The sequence below is a fragment of the Bombus flavifrons genome, chromosome 2, assembly GCF_040668555.2.
Source record: "Bombus flavifrons isolate JBK064 chromosome 2, iyBomFlav1_principal, whole genome shotgun sequence".
NCBI classification, from domain to species: Eukaryota; Metazoa; Arthropoda; class Insecta; order Hymenoptera; family Apidae; genus Bombus; species Bombus flavifrons.
In genome coordinates, this window is record NC_138443.1 from 1,454,093 (window position 1) to 1,477,739 (window position 23,647).

Sequence of the window (23,647 nt, forward strand, 5' to 3'; positions counted from 1 at the left end):
TTTCTGTAAATTCTTGAAATATCGCATAAAACAATAATATTTTATAACACAATTAGGAACGTTTCGCAAGCATTGCAGGCAGCATCATCTAGCATACATCTATCACTAATACTATATTAATTAACAGATGTAATACTAGCGAAACTTCGACATATTTGTATCATTCTTTATACGCATTATTATTATATTATCTATATATCAAAATTTTACGATTTCTAATTGATCCTTCGAATCCATATAGGTGTCATATACTCATGGTTGAACTAGATACGTGATAAAAGCCGAGACGTATGTAGCGAACGTATTAAACTACTGTCAAAGGCCCTTAATTGGAAGCTGTGGAAACCGTATCGCGATAATCGACGGTGATTAATAATAATATCGATGGAAACGATTGCACAGATGATAATAGTGACGAAACACAATTACTGGAAACAGATGTTGCAGAACGGAGCGAGTTATTGAGAATATCCCGTTGCTTCATTTTAATCCATTTCCGTTGCCGCGATGTTAGAAGGCAGCATGATTGACTGAAATTAATAATGAACGCAGGCTAACTGTCTTCCTACGGAAAGTTTCTGTTCTGTAAGAAAATGAAATTGGCATTAAAAACGAGTAATGGCTGGTGAATTTTATTTTCTGACTGGTGGTTGGAAAGAATGAAAAGGATGGTTTAAAAGTTGCGTGAGTGAGAGGTAGCGAGTAAAAAACGACGTTTCATATATGTCGATACGTTGATAACGAGTTAAAAGTCTTCTCGATCGATCTGCATTGCTTGTAGGTATCGATAAATAATAAAAATATCGTGCCGGTAATAGTAATAATAGAAATGTGGAAATACAGATAGCAAATTGAGATTGCAATAATCCTGACGTAATTCTAGAAATAAAATTTCAGTTTCTCTTAGCCACTTTTGTTAAAGAAAACTTTTTAAAATATATTAGTTCTATATTATAGAAGTTACGAAGAAAATGTATCACGTTATATTTTCTTTATACCATGAAATACGATATTAAAGAATAGAAAAAGAAGAAGGGCGTAATATGGTATAAAAATAAATAGCAGAGAAAATATGTAAAAATAAGAAGACATGTAGAAGTAAGACCTAATTTATATAATAACTACGATTTGAATGATAATATAACAATAGTGTAATAAAATTTCGTGCATTTATTAGAAAAACAATTAAATATTACGAACCCGACGTGCTCTGATTCCTATATTTAAAGCTTTTCAAGTTTCTTATTACATTTTTCCCTAAAACAATGATAATGTATATATGTGTATGTATTCTTGCAGCAAGCTCATTTTAAAAAGCTACAAACCATTGACAACAGGCGAAAGCAAAATTTGTAAAGGATTTACAAGTATACATAGTTAACAATCTGTTCCGCGTAGAAAAACTGGTTTTCTTGCACTTTAAATAACTAGACTTGAGTACTATTTCATTTCCTAGGGCGTTCAAATTCAAAACGTAGGAACTGTGTGAAAATAAGTTAAAACGAATATTACGCAGTAAAATCAGGATTTTCTATGCTACTTTAGAAATTATTCAAATTTCATAATAAATAGATAGTTGGAAAAAGTTCATCGTCCGGATTTCGCTTGGACATAATTTGAGAACCCTCTATTTTTATTGTTGTTAAAAATATTTAGACTTAATTAATCAACATACAAATACTATAATAAATACAATGATACACAAGTATGTACTTTTCGTAGCAAGTAGATATACCTAAACATGAAATACAAGATCATTCAAAGAAACAAAGCATGAAATTTTATGCTCATTCTTCGAAACCATTTAGGTTGTACCATCCTCCGCTTTGAAATGTTCTCTTAACAATATACTGGACACTTGACAAAAATCGCAAATGAAAGACACGCCGACTATTCAGGTCCATATTTTCAATGCATAAACTTGTCGTCCCTCAACGAACCAAGTGTACATTTCACAGAATGTACACAGCTGCATGCACCTCATGGCATTCAAAATACCATTACCACTTGGTACGAACGTCCCCAACGAACTCCTAAGAAATCCACCTTTCGCTCTGCTCAGCCGCTATAGGACTTTCGTGCCTTTAACCCAGTTTCTAATTCTTATGAAGCCGTAACCGCTTCTTCGAACGAGGTGAAGATGCATCGGTTTTTACCATTAAAAGGGTATGACGAATAACAAAATGATCTGTCACTTAGAAATAAGTGAAATCGTAACCTTGTTCGGGATAGTCTGCATTTCATAAGAAGTATGTAGAGCAAACGCGTGGGACTACAGTTGATCTGCGTGAAACTTGACTTTGAAGAACAGATTACGCAATACGATCTATTTGCGTTTAAGCAGTTTCCGATCGCTTTTGTATAATATGTTATACAACATGACATGATATGTCAATATTATGATATTATATGAAAGTATGCAGCGGTATTGTGCAGTAATTATCAGCGACGTTAATAAAAGTTGATTATGGTTGGGAATAATGAAATAATATTTTTAATACTAGCAACCATTATTGAGGATCGAAAACAATTTTCACCATCGATTAATTTAATTTTCGAATACCATGTTGTAGAAACTATTAAAGGTGTCCAAAATAAAGTTTTTATAAGACAAATAAATAAAGATGAGAAAAGCTGTTATCCGTACCGTTAGTCAGTTGTAAAGCGGTTTGAAGTCGATAGAAATACAATTGTAATTGTAAAAAATAAATTCTTAAATTTTTTTTCTAAATCAAAAGTTATTTAACTAGATAATAATAAATGATAATATTGATAATAAACAAAAGAAAAATACATAGTAAATTGATCATATGCTCCGTTCTTTATTGCATATTTCTTTATTCTTTAATTTCAAAGATTTTCAATCACTGATAAGTACGGAAATTTATATATATGTGTAGATGACGTTTATTTGTATTAATTTCAGGTACGATTTCGTAGTAATTGGAGGTGGCAGTGCAGGTGCAACAGTTGCGTCGCGATTATCAGAGGAACCACGATTTTCGGTGTTATTATTAGAAGCCGGTCTGGATGAGCCCACTGGGACGCAGATACCTTCGTTCTTTTTTAATTTTATTGGGACTAACATCGATTGGCAGTATAATACCGAAAGTGAAGACACTGCGTGTCTAAATAAAGATGATCGCAAGTGTTACTGGCCCAGGGGTAAGGTATGTATCCTCTAAAGTCAGAACAATCTTTAATATAATCACTTTTATGATTTCGCATTTGATGGTGGTGACGAATATGGAACACAGCTTCGATTCAAAATTTACGTGTATATTCTACGTAATTTGTATTCATACAAAACAAAGTTCATTTACAATTAGTTAGTATTATATATAGTTCTATTTGGAATTGTCTTATATTCGGAATAATATTGTCCATAAATATCAGACCGATCAAAAACTTAATATTCTCGTAATATTTTCCAAGTTATTACTTAAGAACCTTTCTCTGGTGTCAATTCTCTGCCTTTTGTTATAACTGGAGTTCTGCTAAAATTAAACAGGAACAAGGAATATAATATTATGTATGTATCCGCCTCGCTCTAATTCCATATGTATCTGTAACGAATGGCTGACATTTCACAATATCTACATATATGAGCTTTTAGAATGCAGCTAGAAGGAAATATTTCTATCGTTCTACAATGACACAATTTAAAATTTACGATAATATGCATGAAATAATTTCTTTCGATTGTTATTTATAGAAGAAAGAAAAATTTTTTAATTTTTAACTATCTACTCGCAACATTTAACTATAATGTATAACGCGTCATTTGTTAAGTTATTATTATCATCTTATCACGTCACTATATTCCATTTTCAATTTCTGCTCTTATTTAGTCATCCGTGTACCTCACTAATCCTCATTTCATTGTCGCTATCATAACATGTACGAATAATGGAGGCCAATAAACGAATGGGTAATTAAAATGTTATTCAGGTGCTGGGAGGAACCAGCGTTATGAATGGCATGATGTATATGAGGGGCTCGCGAAAGGATTACGACGACTGGGCGAGGCTTGGAAACATAGGATGGTCTTATCAAGATGTCCTTCCATATTTCATCAGGAGCGAGGATAATCTCCAAGCAAACAGTATGGATTACGGTTATCACGGTGTCGGTGGACCACTCACGGTCACGCAGTTCCCTTATCATCCGCCTTTGAGTTATTCTATCCTCGAAGCTGGAAATGAACTTGGTAAGTTTGTTCTTAAGCTGTTATTTGGTGTGACGAAACACGAAACGAATTATCGCTTAGTTACTTGATTAATATCATACGTAGTTGACCTTAGCAATTACAGTTGATATAAAAAGTAAAACTACATTTACCTAAAATAAAACTATACATTTTTTTCTTTTAGCTTTAGTTTCTACATTAACTATGATTATTAATTAAGATCGGCTATGTGTTAGATGAATTAACATAAGATTGTATAACTAAAAATGTATTAGGACAGCTTAATTAAAGCAATGTAATAATTAGCACTTGTGTAATATCTGGTTGATAATGGCTCTCTTCGCTATCACATACAACAATTACGTTCTAATGATAGGTTTATCTAACGACGGTTTTTTATTATTTCTTTCCTTTTCTTTTTTTTTCATAACGATACTGAACTTTCGTAATAAGATACGGTATTTTCTTGAATGAAATTAACTGCCACGATTTTTCTTCGATATCTTTTTGTAAGTCGTAAAAGGTTTTTATACTTTCAGGCAATAAGGATATACATATTTTAACCATTCTAAACTTTCAAAAAATCTGAGAATACGATACGACTGTTCGTTGAATCAATTACTCAAAAGCTTTTTCGACAAAAACACAAGTTCAGAGGAAAAAACATTCAACTGTGATATTTTGCCTGGCTAATTAACAACGTAGCTTGCTTATTGTCTGGACACCTCATCAACTGTCGGAAACACTGCGAGCGAACTTTCCAAGTGAACAATCCAATATTTAGCCAAGAATTAAATCACGTCAACTCGAATATAGCCCTTTTCAGTAAAACTTTAACTTGAAAAGAACGTCTCCAATCCTGAAATAGCACGATAAACGAATTGCAACAACTTCTGTTTAACTTCCATTATAAGTCACCAGTTACAACAGCAAAATAAAATTCGCGAGAAAGTTGGAAAATGGTCGAAAAAAACTTGGCTAACAACGAGTCGATCTACTTAAATCGAATAGCATCTAACCTGTTATTACGCGACAACAAGAAACTCGTTTCTTCTTTATTTCGTTGTTATTCCTCGCGTGAGTCTAATGACCCGTTTTGCCATCCATCGAAAGACCAGTTACATAATCACCTCTCACGTCAGTTAATTACTATACTATTTTCACCAATAGCTTCCCTCTGACAATGCTAACGTATAACTTCCATAATACATGGAACGACCTTGTTACGTATTTATAAGTGGTGCGCGGCTTTTCGAGGCGAGATCGATCCCAAATTCCCGAGCAAAAGAAATTCGAAACGAACAACGTTGACGAGTAAAAGCGGATCGATGTCGTAAGTGAGAAGCTTGTGGATCCGCAATGCTTTTACGTAACATACGGCCACGCCTTTTTTTAATATCTTGCTAAAATTGAAAAATACGCGAAGATGAACGAGATGAACGAGGAAATGTATAATCATGGTCGCGCGTATACGGATATAATACACGCACGATATCTTAGGCAATTTATTAAGAAATTGGTGTTTATATACTGTAAATTTGTAAGAAAAATTAAATCTGTAGTTTATCTGCAATTAATACTACTAAAGTTATTTAAATTCTATTTATATATTTATATATATTATTGTATTATATATAAGGTTTTCATAAAAGCTTGCGATATCGTTCGACGTTTACAACCTAATTGAGAAGTCTAGTGGAAAAGTTCTACAATAGACAAAAGCCTAAATTCCTAAACTTAAACGTTAATAGAACATTTTCGTGATCCTAAACATTAAATAAAGATCATCTATAAAGACCCTATTTTATAAACTAAATCTTTATTAATTACATTTCTTTTTAAATGAATTTATACACTTTCCCAGCTGAGTCCTTCAATTATAAACCGGCAAATAAATACGCTTGACATTTTGATCTTAGTTAATTTGAAATTTCGAGGTAAATGTAATTGCTATAAAAGAGAAATCAATGAGTTCCACTAATTACTTACAGGTTACGGTATCGCGGACCTCAATGGACGGACTCACACTGGATTCGCCATAGCCCAAACGACCTCGAGGAATGGTTCACGTCTTTCAACGGCCCGGGCATTTTTACGTCCAGCTAGAAATCGACCGAATCTCCACATAATGCTCAATTCCACGGCTACCAGGATCTTATTCGACAATAACAAGAGAGCGGTTGGCGTGGAATTCGTCCATGATGGGAAGGTTCTTCGAGTTTCTGTGGCAAAGGAAGTGATCATAAGTGGAGGTAATTACTTCGATGTCGAATAGCTGTTACAATAAAAGTAATAGTGAGATTAAAATGCTTGAAAGCATGAGATCAGATTTTATCAATGGATATACCTTTTAATAAAAGATTCTATTTGTTCGCAAGTAATACGTTTTTCAACTGTAAAAATGTTAGTTACGCAACATTTTATGTCGTAAGATTAATTATAATAAGTTCAGATCGAGATTGATTTTATCCGATTCAATTTCTAATTATTTAATATATATATTAAGCTACTCAGAGTTTCAATGAACTCTGTGTATGCAGACACGCCAAACTGGTTCTTGCATTTGCAACTATACGATATGTTAACTGACAGGTATAAGTATTTAAATAATTAACGTAACGTGGTGATAACTGCTCTTAAGCGTGAAATTATACGTACTTTGTCGTGAACTTGTTTTATGACATATTCTATTATTTTATATTAAATATTTTAATATTTCATATTATAAAAAGGTACATTCATTGGTACATACTTCGACATTCGTGAAATATTTTGAACAGTTTGACTTTGGCGAAACATTTAATTAACAAACGTTAAAATAATAAGTAGGCGTAGTACTTACGTTCTGCATAGTTGAGTAAATGCTTGGATTATTTTAGATACGCCACACATTAAATTAAAATAAAACGTGAAAAAGATTATTTCACAATACCCTACAAATTAAGTAAAGAATAATTATTATCCAAAAGAAACATGTTCTTATACATACGTAAAGTATATAGTGTATAGATATTACGTGCACAATAATACGATATCTGTATCTTCATTTATACATTCTTTCGATGTAATCCCAGTCAACGTGTGAAATGATAGCTGTCAATCGAGTTTCAAGCCCACCGAAAAAGGAAAGCAGGAAGGAATGCGTTTCACTATCGAGATCATGTATCTCTTACACAAACAAACTCATTATCGAAGTACCTGAATAATCAATTCCCAAGTCTATATTATCTTATGCCATACTGGATTCCTATGATCAAACATGGAAACCTAATTTTCTGTTTCCAATTTTAATTCTCAAACGAACAGCGGTAGCTATATAGGTACGATAGCAAAAAAGCTCACGTTTCATAAACAATTTCCACTTCTAAATTGCTTGCTGATTGGGAGCAATTTTCATTCGTACTAAACAACGATTCACGTTTTTAATCATTTGTTGCAGAAAAACGCTGCTCTATCATAATATGATATGTGTAATATAAAAACTATTGTGTTACATCCTATACTACTAGATCATACTGATCTATAAATAGTAATTTAACAAATTTTATTTCGACATTACAACTTTTATATATATATTAATAAAATATTTGGAATGAAGGACACATAAAAGATTTTTTGCCAAAAAAATAATATCGACTTCGAAAAACGCTAAAAAGCATGAAATAATTTCTATTTTATTTGTATCTTATTTAGACATATATGCAACAACGGTTAGATTACCAATTTACTGACTATTTTTAGCAGCATGTTAAATATATCGCAACCAGCGCGAAATTAAAAACCCTTCCAGTAAATAATCGATTTCCATTTTTAATTGTATAACATCAGAAATTGTAACGATCGGATCTTAAATTAGTGACAAGCTTGCTGCATTTATAATTCCATTAACTCGTACACGATTAAAGCATCGAACGTAATTTGCATCTGAACGAATGCAAGCGACGTATTCCAATTCGATTACTACTAAAACATGTTCTTGGGCATTTTGCTTTATAATATATTGCAATTTAATGTATTTAAATATAAATTTGTTGAAATTTGAATAACATAAATATAAACAAATTCAAACTTTATAATATGATACTTAAATATTACCATAGTAGAAGCTTGCAATATATTTAATATACTGGTTAGTTAGTAAATATAATCTAACCACTATTGCATGTGTGTCTAAATAAAATACAAGTATAATAGAAATTATTTCGTACTTTTTAGCGTTTTTCGAAGTCGGTAATATTTTTTTGACAAAAATTTTTTATTTCACACTTTTTAATGGAACGATCAATATTACAGGACTAACATAAAATGGTTTTTATTGTCATTAGTGAGGCGGTAATTTATTCTTATCTATTTATTGTTTATTTATATCCTATATATTAATTATTCATGAATAAAAAGACACGAGTTAAAGTTTATATTGGAAAACGCACTTTCAAAGCGCTCGTCCAAGCTGCTGTTTTGGAATCGTCTCGATATCACTCCAACAATTGTAGAGCGACCACTAAACAAACGTAAATGAAATTGGTGAACAATAAATTCTTTGCAATAACAGTAATTAATAACAAACAAATTGGAGAAATTGTTCAAACGGGATCGATCGATGGACTACCGCTAAAAGATCCAAATCAATCAAATCCTGAGTAATCGATAGTCATACATAAAAATTGGATTTTGACAAGAAAAATAGTTTAAAAAACAAATACAAAAGAATTTTGGAAAACATGCCTTACGAGATGCAAAAGGGACCATTTTGATTGATCGAGCCGTTCCGAGGAAATCGACGAACATACGCGAAATTGATGCAAAAATATTATCTTTTTCAAAAAAAAAAAAAAAAAAAATAGAGAAGATATTCAAGGTCTTCAAACAATCCGTGTTGAAAAATTCTTTGTCTGTACAATAATAATTTGTTAGTCACATTGAAATTAATTCTTCTGACTCATAACCATAATCAGGCGTTGATACTCTTACGAGTGATAGAAATTGCGTGTCTTCCAGAGGACAAAGGAAGCAAAGATTACTGCGGGAGAGGTACGCTCGATTAAAGTCTGTGATGACTCTCATAGAGTAGCTGTTAGTAATCCTTATACACCAACATTTCTTACAAGGTTATGCAGCTTTAGACTTTTGTTTCGCGTACATGATTTCTTTTCGATCACTGCCAATTTCTTTGTTTTTAGAGAAAAGATCTCTTAAAATCGTATAGATATGCGATTCTTAAAAATGTTACAGATCTAAAAATATTTCTAAAAATTTCTAAAAAATAAAAATCTGACAAATACCAAAATATCTAATATTATTGTTGAAAATGACAACGTGAGTTCGTGCTCGCCATCTATATGCAGATGCGTTAGTTATAAGAAATAGTAACTAGAGGATGATCCTAGTTACAATCGATAGATTTAATCGATAGGCTTAAGATGCCTTTACGTTTTTATCCCTAGTTTTTATAAGCGCGTGCAATAAAGGTTTTTTGGCTCAGAACGGTGTGAGATTTATCCATTCAATAAAATAATAACTATTCTGATCTTACCTCTGAGTATAGAAATAACAACAATTATAGACAACAATTTCGCATTGCATTGATCGCATCAATACTTGCGGTTAACTGTTATCTTACAGTATTGCGATATGTCACTAAAACATATGTCGTAAATCTTTAATGTAATAAACAAAGTTAATTTCGCCATTGGAATTTGTTTTCGCCATTAGAATTTGTTTTCGCCATCGGAATTTGTTTTCGCTATTAAAGTGGCTTAAAAAATTAGTATGATAAGTGGTGAAGTGCATTTCAGTTTATGGCGAAAATCAAACAATACAAAAGACGTTTGTCTGGTTTCTCACAGCCTTGCGAGTCATATAATCGTATATATATGTGATAAAATATCTTAGTCTTGTTATTTTTGTACATAGGCGCCGTTAATTCGCCACAAATACTTCTAAACAGCGGTGTCGGTCCTCGGGAAGAGTTGAACGCTGTCGGTGTCCCTGTTGTTCATGATCTACCTGGCGTCGGAAAAAATCTTCACAATCACGTCGCCTATACATTGACCTTCACTATCAATGACACTGACACAACTCCCCTCAACTGGGCAACCGCGATGGAGTACCTTCTCTTCAGGGATGGCTTGATGTCCGGTACCGGTAAGTGAAAAAGGAAATTTTACTGTAATATACTACACACGCAATAAGTACACACACACACATACACACACACACACACACACACACACATAATACATTAACTACACATGAGATTCAAGTTCGATCACACAAATTCCTTGTAGTGTATTACCTTCACTTATTCTAGTGCAGGTGGCACTAGATTTTCATTCAAAGTTCGATAAAACAGTGAAAAAATATGGTACAAGCTTGAAAAGGTCATTCTAAGAAGAAGGCTTCAATCTTCAATAGTCTTCAAGAAGCTTAATCTTCAATAGTGATTTCAGTTATCAAAAAATTGTTCAATGTCCGTAGAGATATTTGAATTTGTAAAATTTTCGAAAAGAAACATCTTCGCTTTCCCTGCCGTAACATGATTTAAACACATTTTTGGAAATGCTTTGAAATAAGCACGAGTGGTTCGTTGTACGATCTTTCTCACGAAGTTACAACAGTTTAAATATGAACAATCTTTCGTCGAAAATTTATTAATTGCTTAATCTTGCACGCCAATATATGTTAAATATCTTCTTAAAACATAACGAATTCTTTTCATCTGTTAAGATGATACTGCGATATGTATAAAAGTTCGAAGATCGTAGCAGAGTTAAATAAGTACGTATTACGGTTGCCGTCAAGTGTCACTACGCGGCGGACGAACTCCATTCTGAAAAGATTAATGAATGCACCGAACCACTTTGAAAGACCACTCCAATCAAAATCGACAATCTATACATAAAGCTCTACACAGATCAGAAGAACAATGAAATGTAACAGAAGCTCATCAAACCATGAGAGTTACATCCGAGACAATCAAGAGAGTCTGCATACAGTGGGTAGTGAAAGCGCGTTGCACAATGATCCCGTTTCGTGTTTGCCGATCAGACGACTGACGTAACCGCGTTTCCGATCGGCCTGTTTGCCATCATTTTATCCGAAACCGATCGAAAAAGAAAGAAATGCTGGATTGTATTTTCTCACACAGCCACAGCAACCCTCTTGCCGGGCACCGCTCGAGTTACATGAGCTCGATCCTCATCGAATCGATCCTATCATCGGGGAACGACGTGACCCGCTACGGTATCGGAGCAATTAACGTTCGATTCGTTGCGTCTTTGGCTCATGCTTTCAGTGTTGTTGCTGGCTGCGTGTTCCTGGCAGTTTACGGGCTCTCGCATATTTCGTGCGAATCTCAAATGTTTCCGTGCGCTGCAACTCCTTCCTTAGGGGGGGGGGGGGGGAGAGAACTTTAATTACGTCACGGCAATTTCCAGAGTAACGACAGAACGCTCCGGATTTTCGCCGAAACAATTTCCGTCGAGGCGCGTGCCACGTTTCCGTGATCGAGGAACAAACCACAACGACGCTTGACTCGAATTAGAGAAGAGGAAAGCGTGTTCGAGGTTTATGGCATTATACAGGGTGTGACTGAAAGAATTGTAAATAAACGCGATTCCTTACACAAATATAAATTAAAAGTTAGGGTGATACCTTTTTTATTTCGGACTTAACCCTCCAATTTTCACAATTCTCTACGACGTCTTTATAACGTAAGCAGATTGGTGGCTTATAGATTCTAATGCATTTTAGCGGCCAATTTGGTATATGTAATTCGGTATAGTAATTCATAATACCAACTCTTTTGCGAAAATAATGAATATTGTAGAAAATTTGTAATTTCTAACAAAGATACTAAAAAATATATTTTAAATAATATATGTTTTGAACCAATCTGTTGAAACACGATGTTTTATATTAATATACACATGGTATAGGTTAGAAAAATTTTCTATATTCCACTATAATCTGAACTATAAAAATTGGAAGATTTAATAAAGAATGTTCAATGTTACAGTCTGAAGACGATTGATTTATGTGTCTTTAGCGATATTTTAAAGGTTTATTTAGATTTTGTTAGACATTTATTATCTATAGATAAACGAGAAACTAACTCAATGAAGTAAAGGCATTCGTCTTGATTCATCTTAAATATAAATTTAATTATTTAGAGTTAGTAATAAAGAAACGTTCTTCTATTATAGCTTTAAAAATGTAACAAAAATATAAACCTTTCGATCAAATTGTGTCGGTGCGATCCAAGCATCGATGAATGTTAGAAAGTCGATATAACAACGAGGTTGTTAAATATATGTTGTTATTATTGGAAATCATAGGTTAGGTAATCTTGCGTTGCATGTTGTTAGAATGTTTGAATTAATGTTTGATAAGTTCACTTGGATTACATTGTACTTGTGAAATTTGATAATACGATAAATTCTCGTGTCACATTTATGTACCGGGTAATAAATTATAACAGACCCTCGATTATGTGAGAACGAATTAATCTAGATTATAAATTCAGTACATTTTGGTGCAATTTAATATGTTATGTGGAATATTCAAGCAGCATTAGTTTCGGACATAATATTATTTAGATATAACACTATGATAATATAATGATTTAAAAGTAGATAAAATCATAATATCGTTAGTAAATTCCGTTAATAAATTGACACGTTCATTATAATTTCATAATATTTCATTTTATAATTTCTCGATGTACTCACAACTATATCATATTGCGGAATATAAATCAAGTCTTTTAACAATTTTATTTTCAATGTGAGATTTCAAATATTATTAATTAAATACTAATTGTGTTGTTTCTATATAATTTCAGATTTATTAAAGTTTAAGCTTTATTAGTAATGTCATCATACAAAAAGCAAGTAGCATATTTTTACTTTTCTCTGTAGTATTCTATATTTCTTTTGTTTCAAGAACTTTACCACGGCTAACAGTAATTTCTCATGGCAATGTTTTATTTTTTACATATTCCTTTCATAAAACTCGACTGTTCAGAGGAGAAGCTAAATACCTTTTCAAGGTACATATCCGATTTGAAGCGGTCGGACTGGTTTCCACGTAAAATTGCTCGAGGGAGCTCGTTTTTGTTTCGATCTTTTTCCCAATTTCCCATATCAAAGGGAAGGAGCGAATGCAATTATTTTCAGAAAGGAACAATAACGATGCAAAACCTCAAAGCCACACATAAATTTCTTAGCTATGTATTTACCTACTATCCTGACGAAACGTAATTAATTATATTAAAATAATTTTTCTTCGTTCCTTAAATTAAACGCAAGTCATTGAATAATTTTAATTAATGTCTGAGAACGATTGCCTCATGAATAATTCATGTATGTGAAATTAATTAAAGAAAGAATTCGGATCACGTCACTAACTAACTGATGTATTTATTAAAATGTATATCGATTAATCTCTTGAGTGAATTTGCAATGTATGGTTTTTAAAAGAAAGTGAAATTATATTATGAGATCGCAAATGATACTACAGTTTTACTGCTGTTGTATACAATATATCTAAAATAAGAGATTATTTAGATACGTCTTTTCTTTAAACTTATCTACAACTTTCGCATCAAGCCTTCCGTATTACAAAATACAATATATTTCTACTTTTTAAGAAATATATAAATACATGTTCAAAATATAGTACAATACAGTTGTCTCTGATAGAATAATAAACTTTTTAAATAACTCAATCTCCTAGAATTAAAATATATCTTCTTTCTGAATACTTATACATATCCTAACAAAGATTAATTAAAAATCGACAGCTATTACTGTGCACATCGCCATAATTTTTATTTAAAATCTCATTTATATATTTTTAGAAATTTATACATATATGAGTCGTACCCTTTAACTTCTTTCCCATTAATCAACAGGTATTTCTGAAGTGACTGCTATGATAAACACGAAATACGCGAATCCAAAGGACGACCATCCGGATGTTCAGCTGATCTTCGGTGGTTACTTGGCAGACTGCGCGGAGACAGGCATGGTTGGTGAAACGAAAGGTGCCAATCGCACCATTTACATCATTCCGACGTATCTACACCCAAAAAGCCGTGGTTACCTTCGTCTACGAAACAACGATCCGCTTTCGAAGCCGCTGATTTACCCGAAATATCTGAACCACCCTGACGACGTGGCTGGTCTTGTAGAGGCCATTAAATTCAGTATCAAATTGTCTGAAACGGAGGCTCTCAGCAGGTATAACGATACACTATCTATTCAAGTGTAATTTATACTCGGCTATCGATTTCTTCTGGTTGAACGCTTTTAACTTTAACGGAGGTCAATTGCATCGTCGATCAAGTGTCACTGTTTCCTGATGGATCATACGTGGGAAGTAGAACTCGACTGCATATATATTATCAGGGTTTTTAGAAGTAGATAAAGACCTAAAATTTGGATAGAAGTGCAATAAGTTTAACGCGTTTTTTTGCCCCGCGAATTTTATATATTTTATTCTGGGAGCCGATATAAATTGAGATGTACTACACCATAATGTTTAATTTCTGTAAAATATTATATCGTATTTGCGCATTTTTTCTGACAATGTTTTCCAAATTATTCGAATTGTTAACTTTTTAAACCATGAAATTAATCTTATTTCAGTCACTTTAATATTATCTTGCTTTACTACTTTCGCCACATTATTTTCTTTATTGTTTTCTATTACTACCTTGTCGTTCAGTATCAAAGTCAACACCGTCAAATTTCTGTTTATTTGACAGATACGGATTGCAAATGGATCGAACACCAGTGAAGAATTGCGAGCACTTGAAATTCGGTTGCGACGCATACTGGGAATGCGCTGTAAAGCACGACACCGCACCAGAGAATCATCAAGCAGGTTCCTGCAAAATGGGCCCACCGGATGATCCTCTCGCAGTTGTAGACAATCAATTGAGAGTGAGAGGAGTGAGGGGAGTCAGAGTGGCGGATACCAGTATCATGCCAAGAGTCGTTTCCGGTAACACGAATGCGCCTGCTATTATGATTGGTGAACGCGCTGCGGATTTCGTCAAGAGGACCTGGGTCGGCTGAACGAAGTCTTCTCACAAAACGGAACTCCCTTTGAAATCGAAACGACAGGACTTCGTTCACTGAAAGAAATTTATAGTTGATCATCCCTTTGAAACCTGAACGGAAGTTTGATTTTGACAAACATTCGTTCTTAAATTATAATTTCGGTATGGCTCATGAAGCAATCATACGATACCTCCTTCATTCAATTATTGCTGCTATTTAAAATATTTTCAACTGGAAATGTTTCTAAAAATTAAGAACTGATTTTTACTTTCTAGGAATATTATGTGGAAAAATTATGTGCAGGTTTTTAATAACATTTAGTTTTTTAAAATCATCAATATTGTTTCATTAAAAAATGAGTTAGGTAGTTTCGTGGAAAGTTTGATGGTTGAAAGTACGGTGAATTTGATTACAAATTTCTTTCAGTATTTCGACAAGCAAAGCTAAGGTAGCGCTGTGCGCATTTAAACATGCATAATTACCATGGAATATGGCGACGTTGAGGAATTTAAAGAGATGTCAGAATTTCTTCAAATACAATCGTAGATAAATTTCATATCATAGATAAATTTGAGAAATCTTAGTCATGTGTAATTTTAGGAAATTATTCCAGTAATGGCGGCAGCTACCTCGGCTTTAAACCCTTTTTATGTAGGAAAAGGCTACGAACTACTGTAAATAGGGTTCAGCAATAGTGTTAAATACAAATGTTCTAATTAAATGTAATTTACGTTATTCAGTACCTATTATGCACATTTAACAATTTAGTATTTTCGCGATATCTTCTTTCAGATTATGAAAATTTGTTTCTTTAATCGCAAACAAAAACAGTAATTTTGGAAACGATAGAAGTTAAAAAATATATGACAACATAACAATATCATTTATAAAAAAGGAAATATAATATAATAATACAATACTCAATTATAAGTAATAACGCAATGTTTCCTTATAAATATCCTTAAATGTAGAAGAGATAGAACATTTCAGTTACGATGAAATATGTTGGTCTATAAGCGAGGAGAACAGAAAAAGTTTCTGTTTTAACAACAACTTATTAATAAATTTTAAAAATGATGCAAATCTTCTTTACACAATTTAGATAAAAAATTAGCTATAAATTGTATTAACTAATGATCATCGTAAATATACTTGTAACCTATTAACAATAAATAACAAATTATTAAGCTATTTTCAAAAAATTAGTGTTGCAGTAAAGAGGTAAGTCAATTTTTCAATTTCCTTTCTGTATCCCTCTTTTCTTAGCCGTGAAAGATTAATACTTAAATTATATCAGTATCTAATTGTTATATTGTTATTTGAATAAAATTTACGTTGATTTCTAATAAAACTCAAAAGTATTCCAAATAATATCATTCGATTGATAAGAGAAAAATAGCAGGATTGTTGGGAATGGAAATCAAGTACCCACTTTGGATATTATAGAAGGTTTGCCGTTCTTCGAAAATGCATAAGATGAATAATGCATTATTTTTCCATAATGGTAGCCAGCGCTAAAGTCGTCCATAGTCTGTCTCGAAGCTTTCTTAAAGTTATTTTCATAACCTAGTAATATCATACTTAAATCAGTCCAAAATAATGAAAACGAAACTTTAAAACGTAATTAAGAACTTAGTATATGATATTTGATAACTTATATAATTATTTCACTTCATCACTGCGGTATTTATCGTAGCTTCGGTATTAAGATCTAAACAAATATTACTTGAAAGGAGAAATACACATAAATGTCACATTGAATTCATAATACACGACGTCATAAATTCTTATGGAACCCACATCCTTGACAAGCCTCAAATAATTTCTTAAACAAATCTGATTTACCGCCTGTAGAATCTACAAGTATCGTTTCAAGACCGTGCAAAAGCAAGACAAAGAACACTTTACAGATAACGTAAATACAATGAGAATATTAGTAAACTGGAGGATTTAGAAATCGTAGACACCATAGGATTTCCGAAAACTAAGCAATCCTTAGAAATACTAAAAACTCTGGGAACTCCAATAACTTCAGCAACTTTTAAAAATACGATGCCACAGAAATCTTGGATTAATCAGAGATCTTTGAGATCTTAGGAATCCTAAAGATCGTGAAAACAGCAAGAATTCTGAAAATCTTAGATATATACATATAAAGGCCGTCATAATTTTTAAAATTTATGTATTAAGACTATTAAAAAGGATCGTGAATTATGTACTTGCTATTTATGTATACCATTTTTCTAAAAGTAATCTTTTTTTTAAGTATTAACTTAAAAAAATAATAATTTTAACGTATTGTATACCACGTTCTTCTTGTATAGATGCATTACTCTCTGATATCACACGACTCTTATTGACGAAGGTTTCATAGAACAAGAATAATACAGTAGCAATGAATTACTTAAATTATTAAGAAAATTCATACAATGTTGGCGTCATTGTTGCCGTCTGCAAACAGCGATGCCTACTTTTGCTGGCATTCGTTTCATTTATACGTCTTTCGGATATTCTCTCTCACTGAATTTATCTCCGTGACCTAGTTCGCGTTTAGTTTCACCCTAGAATATTTTGTCAATGCGAGAAGGCCAGCAGGACAACTGCAAAATGTAGACACGTTGGCTACATACGTGAATTCTTAAAATATGCATTTATTTATCATATGTTCAATTACAGTGTTATAAATCAAACACAAGCAACATTCGCTTAAATACTGTTGCTTATAAATACAAATATTTACTTATATACATACACGCGCACACACACACATATAGATAAAAAAGACTGTTCCGAATGCAAGTTCCGCTTCGTCGTCGATATCGATTTACCATTTCCACTTCAAAGTGCCATTCGTTTTTATAAGTCTTGATCGAACCAAAGTTGGACGTCGTTTAAAAGTAACGCAATGTAATTTAATTGTAAAGGACTAGATTCACGATTCTCTTTACTACGTTCCAATGAAAGTCCGTAAGAAACCTTCAAGTTCTGGTCGATCACGTTTCCGGCAATCAATAGCTGCTTCGTCTGCGTTTGTTGCACTTGTACATTTTTCGGATCTTCTGTATGTCCCTCTTGCTGAATCCTTCTCTTTGACCCAGTTGGACCTTCGTCGCGCCCTGGAATATTTCGCCGATAAAACTTAGAAGGCCGCCGGGTTCCTACGGTCATCCACGGGACATGCAAACGTGGGTGTACCACGAATTTCATGACATTATTATTTTTTCGCAATTACGCCGGAAGCATAAAGCAACAAATTTATAGTTTGCTTCTAAGGTAACTTCTGTCTTGTTTAAATAAGAAAAGCAAAAAGATTGTATGAGGTCGCTACAAATGTCCGATAATGCCAGACATGTTAGCAAAATATTCGTGGACCTTACAAAAACATGTACTGAGAATGTAGGCATTGTGAGAGTAAAAATAGCAATAAATTTTGCTAACTTATCGGAAAGAATTTGAAATTATAATATAACGTAACAGAAAAATATACGTATATAAAATAACAATACTTATTTGTGAGATTATAATAATCCGTGGTTTTCATACAAATACTAAGACCAGATAGTTTGATTAATAAAACAAAATTATCTCTAATTACTGTCATATATCTATGTCAGTTTTTTCCAAGGTCCACAAACTCATAAATGCCAAACAGATTTACGAGATCTTTAAGATGAGATATTATCTTTGTTAAAAAACGATGTAATTAACGACGTAATATGATATTAAAATTAATCAAACTGCTGGTAATCGATCATTCATATTTACGAGATCTCCAAAAATCACAGAATCACTTAGAATTATAAATAGAAAGTTATGGGCCTTGATGATTTCAGCTTATTACATTACTCACTTTTGGTACTATGGTGGGACGTCCATTCCGGGAAAACGCGTTTGCAGAGTAATGCATTACGCTACCATAATCGTATCCGACCCCGAACGCGTCGGTGGTTTCCTTCGAGGCTTTCTCAAAATTCCCAGCATGGCCTAAATAGATAATGATACATTGCTTATTATTTACATACATGCTTTATCAATTTTTGCACTCGCAAACTGAGTTCAGAGAGAAGAACTTGTAACCAATGTTTAAGATATACTATTTGAACGTCAGACGAGTATTGTGATGTTAGTTAATAATATTAGTTAAATATAATTAGTACATTCGTGTTTAGGAATTTAGAATTAGGACAAAAGTGCATGAAATAATAAAAACTGTTTAAAAATTCATAAAAGAAGAAATATATAAAATATATTAATTTTGGAATAAAATTATTGGATATCAAGAATTTCAAAACTGATATCGTGCAAATTAAAAACTTGTCATTATTCTAACAGCTGCTTATATGATAAAATGTTATGTTATAAAGACAGTAATAGGAAGCCAGCAGCAAATTATCTGTTCAAATATAAATTACCTATTCGAAATAATACTATGGTTATCGATTAAAGGTTAATAGAAAATAGGAAACAACAACAGGTCACTTACTGTTTAAAATGTTATTCCATTGAATCGTGACGTACTCATCCCGTTCATATCTGCTTTGCTCGTGCAGAAATCCAATGGCGTGCATCAGTTCGTGTATCACTGTTCCTTTCTTCACCATACAGCCTGGGACTTGAAGATTCACGTCTTGTCGACCACCGATTCTTCCCACGCTGCTCCAACAACCGCTATTACCAGCCGTGATCCTGATGTAATCGTTCTCCTCCCCAGTATAGGGTTTGAACTTAATGCACGTGAACTTATGGTAATCGTTCATAGCTTCGTAAATCAAGTTTCTCTGCGCCGAATCTGTAATTAAATTCAGTCAAATTCACTAAAAGATTTTCTCTTATGCTGTCACGTTTCTCACCGATTTATTAAACATTTCTTTATGAAATGCTGTAATAAAATAAAAACACTATAAGCTGCAGCAACGATGAATACAGTATATTACTATGAAATATTATAAGAACTAAGAACATTGATTAAAAAGAAACTCGTATTTCATAATAACATATTGAAAATCTAATAATTCTAGATTTTCTAAATTTCTGTTTCAGTAAATACACTATACTTCAGATATCATTTTACAATTATTCAATCAAATAAGTTCTTCTCTTAATTATTTTATGTGTAAATAACATTATCGAATTTTATTTATAATATTATTCTTTCCCCTACTGAAGCATCGTCTCTTTCTCCTAATTTAATAAAGCAAAATTTATCTCGCTATGTATTAACAAAAAACCAAAAATGATGTTTTGTTTAAGACACAACCAACCATAGACTATCATGTCATCCTGTACCATTATAAAAAATGAAGATAGCATACACGCAATACTACTTACTGAAATAAGGACTAAGCATATAGGGTACTACACCACCAGGCCATCGCGCAGCTTCCGCTCTCAAGCCATTCTTCTCGAGTTGTGGCGGAAACAAAATATCACCTTCCGCGTAGTTGCCCAATTCTTCCGGGTTGCGATCCCAGCCCTCGTGCCAATTCGCTACCATTGCTCCAGTTTCATTGTCCGGATTGCGATACAGCATCTCGCCAAAATGTTGTAGATGAGCAATCACTCCATCAGGACTATCCACTGCATTATCCAGCACGTCTCGACGCCGAAACGGCCAAGCTGATGCAGAAGTCAATAAAATGAATGTGAAAGAACAAACGATGGAGCAACGTTTCATGGTGAATTTCTTCGAAGAAAAGAACATGTGGAAGGATCCTCGCTGCTGTTCGAATCGATTCCACTGACGAAAATCGGCCGGTTCTTTCCGACTTTATACGCACCTAAAGAAACCCCACCCGTGGATCTACCCGATGTTTCCGCTCGATACGGAAGCGATCGGGGACGGTTGGTGATAACCGTGGACTTTGGGTAATAGGAAGTCAAGATTTGCTGGCGCGGTTCCTCGAAGGCTTCCACACGCGATAGGCACGTACGCCACTTCGGTGTATGGGATAATGATCCGTGGAGGAGTAACACGACGAGCGAATGTCACCAATAAAGTAGTAAATAATATTTCTTGACTCATAAACGACGATTTTTTGTACAGATCATGGCAATGTTATAAAGATGGCATTGGGTGGTGGAATTAGTTAAGTTGTTTACAAAGATTGGAGTTTGCGGTATGAGTGACTAATTGTAAGCTTAAAACTGACTTGGATAAATGTTATTTAAAATAAATATAACTTGATATAATGAATCGTTTTAACTACTTTATTATTTTTGCTTTGGAAGTAATATAGAGAAAGTAACTTTATTTTGTGTTAAAATCAAATACATCATTTTCATATGATTTTACTATTTTTCTTTTTTAAACGAAATTTCTGTATAATCTTAGGTAAATAGGGTGTCTTGTACATTATTTGGGAAATATTTTACATTTTATAAAATATAAAATTAGTAAAGATGCAGTTTACTCAATTAACTGGTTCATCCCCGGAATAAAAATTTCTATAACTATGTAGATAAACATTAATAGAAATAAATCAATTTCAGTTAGACAAGTTTTAATAGTTGCAAATGTAAATATGACATAGTTTATTTCTGACAAAGATAAAATGACGACGTAAAAAGATAGGAGATCTATAAATAAAAAAATTATATAACAGAGACATGAAATAAAAATAAAAGATTTTATTCTTCCTCTTTAAACTTTTTATTCCTAAAAATAAACTGTACATCGACCAATTGACTTCTTTTTTTAGATAACACGGGCGATTCAATTCACTTCGTATATAAAAGATCGGAAATGTTTATTTGCAAATGCGGAAGAAAAGACACGTCTGAATTCTGGTTGGCATTGTCACTTCAAGTAGCAAAGTATTATTAACACACCGTTCTAAGCGGTCTTTCACACCAGTCGAAATTAACATCCTCCTTCGCACTTTATTCAGATGCAAATGTCAGTGGACAGATCTTTTCTATCATCGTTACTCGATATTTCCTATGGACCTTGCCAGTTCCTTCACGACGATGGCTATAAACCCCGAAGGCCAATAATAATGTCTTTCTTCATATATACCACGCCAGTGGTTATGGTTTATGACACTCTTTTTCTTTTTGCCGGGAACTTCAGCTCGAAGACACCATCGTACATAGATGATAGTCGTATATAATATCTGTCACTTACCTCTTTTCCATCGAATTCACTATAGCTATTAAAGGCATCTTAAATGTGTCAATGAATCATAAGAGCGATCGAACATTTATCTCTTTCCAAAACGGTCCCCTCTCATGAATATTACATAATTATTATTTCGTAAAACAGTGTTTTCGTACACTTCGTGTCACGTACAAAATTTTGCCGCGTTTTGGTAAAAATTTCAATAATTACATTTTCCAGTTCTACGATAAGGTATTATTCGTCTAAGATAAGGAAAACCGTATCAAGGTGAGAAACGTTAAAAACCGGTTCAATATGTACTAACAAGTAATTGTTTGAATCGCGTCAAAAGATAAATTTTTACACGATACCCTCTTCCCTATTGTACTGACAAGATAGTTGCAAACCTAAACTCCCATGCGATAATTCGTATTTATTAGAAGCTTCATTTACATGTGGGTCGACACTTCCGAAATTAAAAAAATGTTTACTGGAGAAAAATATAAACATAAAATTTCTACAATTGGATAAAGAGAATTTTTGAGAAATTGATAATTTATATATAAATTTGTTAATGTATTAAAACATATATAATGTAATTAAAACGTGTGTGTGTATACTTATATGTACATGATGAAAATTAATTTTTTGAAAATTTATTACTACCCAAGGATATATAACATATAAATACATCTCTTCTGAAATATGTATAAAAGTTAACACTAACAAAGTTAACACTTGGGTTAGAGTGTTATAAAGCAATAAAATTATATCTATTATTTAATAACTATATAATAATTCTTCTTCCTCTAGTGGCAAACAATACACATAAACAATATTTTAAAGACCAAAAAGAACAACAATTTTTCATTATTAAATAAATGATTGATTAATAATTTTATACGTCAAACTTGCTATTTTAATCAAAATATTCCTATATACTTCTATACGTGGGTTTAAGTTTCTGTATCACACGAGTTGAAATGGTTGCCTAACTTTAACATCAATAATTTTTCATTAAATGTAGGAAATATACTTCGTCTTTGAAAACAATCATCATTTTACAATATATTTTTACAAATTTATAATTAAACTTCAAATTATGATATAAAAATGACATTAGACTAAAATTTGTTCCAAAAATTTATTATTTAGCTTAAAACGTATCCGTTAAACCTGAAGTCGTTCGTCATCATGTTCTTCTTTGTGATCGCAATTTTTAAATCGCACGCGTATGTATCTATAAATACCAGAATACTTATGTACTTACATAGATGTCGTTCTAATCGTATAACG

General features: G+C 32.7%; 2 protein-coding genes across 7 annotated transcripts in view; one reads left to right on the forward strand and one right to left on the reverse strand.

Annotated features, from left to right (window-relative positions):
• LOC138188727 (glucose dehydrogenase [FAD, quinone]) overlaps nucleotides 1–16,467 on the forward strand; it is a 34,234-nt gene extending 17,767 nt beyond the window's left edge. For 4 of the 5 annotated variants that reach the window (XM_069130770.1, XM_069130780.1, XM_069130787.1 and 1 more), the window contains 6 exons: nucleotides 2,927–3,170; nucleotides 3,952–4,210; nucleotides 6,181–6,441; nucleotides 10,103–10,333; nucleotides 14,103–14,430; nucleotides 14,958–16,467. In XM_069130770.1, the coding sequence (XP_068986871.1) occupies nucleotides 2,927–3,170; nucleotides 3,952–4,210; nucleotides 6,181–6,441; nucleotides 10,103–10,333; nucleotides 14,103–14,430; nucleotides 14,958–15,270 (1,636 nt within the window). In that variant the 3' untranslated portion in view covers nucleotides 15,271–16,467. The remainder of the gene's footprint in view (nucleotides 1–2,926; nucleotides 3,171–3,951; nucleotides 4,211–6,180; nucleotides 6,442–10,102; nucleotides 10,334–14,102; nucleotides 14,431–14,957) is intronic. The other variant, XM_069130765.1, reaches the window with a different exon arrangement.
• Nucleotides 16,468–18,208: 1,741 nt separating this feature from the next.
• On the reverse strand, nucleotides 18,209–20,975 carry LOC138188762 (zinc metalloproteinase nas-4). Of its 2 annotated transcripts, none has more exons than XM_069130810.1 (4): nucleotides 20,584–20,975; nucleotides 19,739–20,044; nucleotides 19,106–19,239; nucleotides 18,209–18,371 (listed from the first exon to the last, which is right to left on the reverse strand). In XM_069130810.1, the coding sequence occupies exons 1-4, from the start codon at nucleotides 20,954–20,956 to the stop codon at nucleotides 18,264–18,266; spliced, it is 921 nt and encodes a 306-aa protein (XP_068986911.1). In that variant the 5' UTR covers nucleotides 20,957–20,975; the 3' UTR covers nucleotides 18,209–18,263. The 2 variants fall into 2 exon arrangements, with proteins under 2 accessions (XP_068986911.1, XP_068986902.1); XM_069130801.1 differs by having other exon boundaries at nucleotides 18,209–18,413.
• Between the last annotated feature and the right edge of the window lie 2,672 nt (nucleotides 20,976–23,647).